At 31.9% G+C, this 6000-nt stretch overlaps 1 protein-coding gene across 1 annotated transcript; it reads left to right on the top strand.

The window, feature by feature from the left end:
* Window positions 1–3122: 3122 nt before the first annotated feature.
* Window positions 3123–4009, top strand: TRIADDRAFT_24789 (uncharacterized protein; the record flags this gene model as incomplete). The annotated part of the gene is made up of 3 exons (XM_002112937.1): window positions 3123–3238; window positions 3317–3516; window positions 3819–4009. Coding segments are annotated over 3 exons (507 nt in total), but the record flags the coding sequence as incomplete, so codon positions are not given.
* Between the last annotated feature and the right edge of the window lie 1991 nt (window positions 4010–6000).

Genomic DNA, 6000 nt, shown 5'->3' with positions numbered 1-6000 from the left:
TTCGGCTGAAGCTATATATAGTTCTTTGTGAAACAGTGAATATGAATAAATTGCGTCCATTTCAAATTCTTGTATTTTCCTTTCGAAAAATGTAAATTTTTCATCTATACAATAGAGATACTTCTGCTGGACCTTATTTTTTGGGGATTATTAGCCGTAAATATGGCTATCGGCCTTTTCCTTCTAAAATTAAACAAGCTTTATTTGAAAATATAGTTAAATATACTCAAGATTATTCTTCAAACAGTATTAGAGAAGTAAATCTTTTGAAGAAATGGTTCAAGCTAGATGAGTCTGCTCTTGAGCCAGAATATGTACTTCAACCTATCTCGAGCCATTATGCAGGCTATAATAAAGGTGTTAAATCAGATTGGGCTGCATGGAATGAAGATTTTAATCAAATGCAGAAGGTTTTTAGATCAGCTGCAAAAGCATGTGAAATGTCTGAAGATGATAGAAAACAGTTTTTTATATCTATCACTGAAAATGAAGTCCGTGGTGGCTTGCAAAGCGAAGATAGTCCAAATCGTCCTGGCAGATTTTACTTCAATCGTGCAATTACCAACTTAGATACTAGTAAATCAGAATCTAGGTTTTTTATTGATATGAATGATGGCAAAGTGGATACAGACGCAACTACACGACTACAGCAGTTAAAAGAATTTATCGACTTTAAATTACCAAGAGAACAAAAATATAGGTTAGAATGTAGACTAGTATTTCATTTATCAAATTGCTTACATTCATTGTATAAGTTACATTCAAGTGTGTTGTAAATTTTCAATTCTAGAAATAAACAAAACTTTCAATTTCTATACTTATGATTACGATGAAATTACTGCATAGCTGCAGCTTGATTTTAGCACTCAAATCGATTTCTTCAACTGTTTAGCCTCCATTTTAATACATGATAGCAAACATACAGCTTTAAAATTACTGCTTTGCTGCAATTTGTTAGATTAATTAAGCAGATTTCATTGATTTTGAAACTAGATACAACTAAATAACATAACTTGCTAATCTTACCTCCTCTATGTTATCCCTTTTTATGCGTAAAACAATAAAGTTACGAATTCACTTTGGACGAAGATACCGTTGCATTAAGCTATAAAACCAATAAAAAGGCCGTAATGGAATGTGCCGATAGATTTTGCGAATTTATGACTGATTCCATAATCAAATGTAAGTCGTCTATTTTAGTAACATTATTAGTAGTGCTATTCCAGTTATTGACAAACACTTGTGTAACTCAATTTAGAGCTATTTATTACTTCGCACTTCTTTACAATAAAAGCCTAACCGTGATAAATTAAGCAATAATTTGAAATTTTACGATAGCTATTTATGGAGATAATAACTGTACATATTTGCCTCCGAACAGAATTAATATCGCGACTTGCATTTAAAATTATCATAATAGCAGACGTATTTAATATTTCTGAATATTTTGCTGATAGACTAATCTTTATTGACTTATAATTTCTATTTATAACGTACATAGTTGCCGCTTCATCTATTAAAATCGAGGAAGGAATCTACACGGAAATCCTTAGGCATAGTATCTTTTGTCTTGAGCGTTCGAAATCATTTGTAGGTAGATCTGCATATACGAACAAGGTAAAGTGATAAAGTGGATATATTCTAATAAAAGAAAAGATTTTAAGGAAGAACTTACTGAGTAATTATTTTTTACGGGTATGTTTTGTGTTTAATAAAAACATTGGTCTAACAGATTCAGGAGTATTTGGGACGAAAATCCCCTAATGTGGTAAGTTTATTACTGAACCTAGTAATTCAGGTCTTAATGTTAAGCTACTGCAAAATGCTATATTGAAAGACAATTACGCTTTCCTATAATTTGAAATAGCCATTAGTTGTTCATGGCATTTCTGGCACTGGTAAAACTTCTATAATGGCTCATGTTTTCAGAGAATTTCTACAAACCCATAAAGAACCTGAATACAAGTAAGTGAATAGTAAAAGTTACGCTAAAGATAGAACTTGGAAAAAGTTAAGATTCAATACTTCTTTATATTATTAATATAGGGGTTTATGCTGCATTCGATGCATTGGTATAACACCAGCTTCATCAAATGTCCGAGAACTGTTATATAGTTTATGCCAGCAGGTAAGGTATAGGATAATGCAAACAGCAACCAATTGTGATTGTAAATTCGTTGCAGGATCTCTACAGAAATTTCGAAGCCAATAATGAATGATTAATTCGAGATTGCTTCTCTTTGCGACTTTATAGATTGCTATATTTTACAATAAAGATGTAAAATCAATACGAAAGGATTTCCGATCAGTGACTAAGAAATTCCATGATTTGCTTGTGATATGTCCAAGGTCTAATAAGCCTTTAGGTAATCTATTAATTACGATATCAGAAGTTCTGTTAGGCTTATGAATCGGAAGATGATTAGAGCATAGGATTATTTCAGCCTTTCATGTAAATCAATAATTATTCGTTGTAATCAAAACAGATCGCTTCTACTATTTCTACAGTTATATTTCTAGACTCTCTGGATCAATTAAATGACGAAGATGAAGCTCATTCTTTAGTTTGGCTCCCGCGAAATTTACCAGATAATGTTTACATTGTCCTTAGTGCCTTACCTGGCATTTGCTTACAAAGTCTAGATTTTCTATACCCTACTAAAGACTATTATGTTGAAGTAAGATCTTAGAAAGTCAATACGGCACATATTAGTTACACTGACTTGCTTTCCATGCTTAAATATAATTTATAAATAATTTTCCTTTATAATAATTATTGAATTCTGTAATTTTAATCATTTCGTTATAGATTCAAACCTTAAGTAAAGATGATACAACAGAAATTATTGAGTTTTTGCTAAAATCACTGGGCAGGTAAAGACTTGAAATTCGAACTGATTTATTTTAAGTAATTTTTGAAAGATGTAGTTATTCTGGTAAAGTACAATCAGCTTCTGTTAACTTAGATCATACTTGATGGCATCTGTATAGGAATATCGAATTCGATCGTTGCTGACAATGCTAATGTTGGAAGATCTCATTGTGTAATAACTGTAATCTAATTTAGGAAATTAACTACTGCACAAAGAAATTTCATTCTAAAGGCCTGTAGTACACCAACTCCATTATACCTTAAGCTTGCTTGCTCAGCAGCACAGCGATGGAAATCATATACACCTGAATCGGAAATGAAATTAGCTCCAACTCCTAGAGAAATTATTAAGCAGTTTTTTGAAAGGTACAATAGATAATATTGATGATATACAGTATCCTCCGTCGATGAGTAAACTTTATTGCTGTGGTGGGCGTTTTCCAGGTTAAATCAGGTTCATGGGACATTATTCGTCAAACGAGCTCTCGGCTACATAACGGCCAGTAAAAACGGTTTATCGTCCACAGAGTTAGAAGATTTACTTTCGTGCGATGAAGAAGCTTTAAGGGATGTCTTTCAGTTTCATATTCCTCCCTTAAGACGATTACCTACACTACTTTGGACGCGACTGCGTAATGATTTAGGTAAGATTTCTTCTTACCCTTTAAAACACGTATATATGTGTTTATTTATTTGTTGCAATCGTCATACAGTACCAGTATATTTGGATTGTATAAAACATGGCAATCGAATATTATATTTTCGAAGTTTCATATCATGATGTGGATCCGTTCTAATCATTTTTTTATCAGTAGCCTGTTCTTTGAAGGGGGTATAATCACAAATTGCATAGAAAGCTGGTCTTTAAATTTGTTGCTTAGCAATACATTTAGATCCGTACTAGATTAAAAATATAAATGAGAATCGCTTATTTTTTGAAATCTAGGTGATTATCTAGCTGAGAGAGGTGCAGATGGCGTGGTAGTCTATTCATGGTATCATCGACAATTTCGAGAGGTTGCTGAAGAATACTTTCTTGGCAATGTTGAATTTAAAGAGGAAATTCATGGGATGTTGGTTGATTATTTCATTGGAAGGTTAGTAGTCATCGAGAATGTAAATGCAAATAACGTATAAGTTGCTGTTTTGCCGCTTATTAAATCTCGTTAAGAGTAAGGGGTTGTCCTTTCGTATATCTTAATATTTAGTGTCTGTATTCAATAATGGTGATAATTTACGTCATTACTTTGAAGAGAAATTTTTTAGTCTATGTAATAAATGCTCCAAAACTTGTATCAAACATATTCAGAGAATTTAGGGGCTAAAACTCATACAGCGTTAAATAAATTAGTATTGGGCGTATGCTACCTGAAATTAAAGCCGCAGGAACTTATAATATTATTAAATACGAAGAATTTACAATTAATAATATACGCGTATATTGCTCTAAGTCAAGCCAATTTAGTATGGCGTTCATAACTTTAATTCAATTACCATTCCGCGCACTATTTGACGGCTCATTTAAGTATGATACAACAAGAAAATTACTGATAGAAACTTATAATAATTTTATATTTAGATGGTCAAATACGGCCAAACCATTTAAAAATGAAAAGACTGGCGAATTCTGTGTAGCATACCGAATGGTCCCGGAGCAACCAACGATATTTAGTGCTGAAGATGAAGATGAGGAAAGCGATAAAAAATCTCAAACTTTGCAGATAAAGTCGGCTACTGTGAATTATAATCATCGAAAATTAAGTGAATTAGCACATCATCTTATTGAATCTAAGCGCTGGAATGATGCAGAAAAGGTATAGGGATCCTACTGTTGATTTATTTTAATTTTATAGCGTAAAAAGTGCATTAATTTTATAATTAACAACCGCTTACTTAATTTAATTTTCCATAGATTATGTGCGATCTAGAATGGCTAGAAGCAAAATGCAGATCCGGCAGAGTCTTTGAATTATGCTTAGAATTATCTCAGGTTAATACTGCATTTTAGCGAAAACTAGCATTTAAAATATTTTGCCTAATTGCGCCTGAATTTAATTGACTATCAACTTCCTATTTATTACCAGGCTTCCTTGTTTGCTGGCGATAATCCAAAGCTCGATAATTGTTATAAATTTATCCGTTCATGCACGAATACACTGCAAGACCATCCTGATATGCTGATTCAAGAGGCTCTCAATCAGCCAGATGATTCCACTATTTTCAAACTAGCTGTGGTATGCATTTCATCCAAATTCTACACCAAGTAGATTCGATTTACTTTGAATAAATTGATACTCTCTAAGTTATAAATTGTATATGAGATTGCTCCGTATTTAATTTTTATATTTCTATGCTAGAACTATATGCGAAATAAAAGGCGGAAAGGTAAGCGTACTCTACCTGTAATAATTTTACGTTTTAATCGAATTACAATACACCGTTGTTAATGATAGTTTATATTATTATAGCTATTCTCTAGTGTAAATTCTAAAAAATTTAAATTTTCTTGAAGGCTAATGTAGTTCAGCCCCAAATATAGCTTACATTACGATCCAAGGTTGTACGAGAATAGTTTAAATTGTACGTTAGAGTGCAAGATTGTAGTAAATTAAAATTTATCCCAAGATCAGTTAATAAAATATTGCTGCCATTACTTCAGTACTTGTGCCTAGTATCTTAGGTTATAGTAGCTGTTGAACACTGATAGTTTTGTCTACAATGTTTATTTCTATTAAAATAGATCTCTTACAACTTGCGATGTCAATTATTTTTTATCTAATTATTTGCTATACATTTTAATGTATTTATAGAAAAGAATGATAAATTTAACATTCAGCGATATTATATTGATCAAGTTAAGTCGCAGACCATGTCAGCAGAAATAGCACTATTAGAACATCCTGAATCGACTTTATTCTGCCAATTTTCTGATGATTGTAAATATTTGGCAACATTTTGTCATGACAATATCTTAAGAGTATGGCAGGTAGGTTGAATGCGATAATACTTATTGAATACTTCACAAATAAAATCCTTTAATTATGCCTTGAAACTCGTAGCATTGCAATATATTATATTTTACTATCACCTCTATGATGTATCCTAATTAAAATTTCAGAGTTGAATAG

The sequence above is a fragment of the Trichoplax adhaerens genome, genomic scaffold (genome assembly GCF_000150275.1).
Source record: "Trichoplax adhaerens TRIADscaffold_5 genomic scaffold, whole genome shotgun sequence".
Classification (NCBI taxonomy): Eukaryota; Metazoa; Placozoa; class Uniplacotomia; order Trichoplacea; family Trichoplacidae; genus Trichoplax; species Trichoplax adhaerens.
The sequence above is the reverse complement of the archived record's forward strand: the minus strand, read 5'-3'. Positions and strand labels throughout refer to the sequence as shown.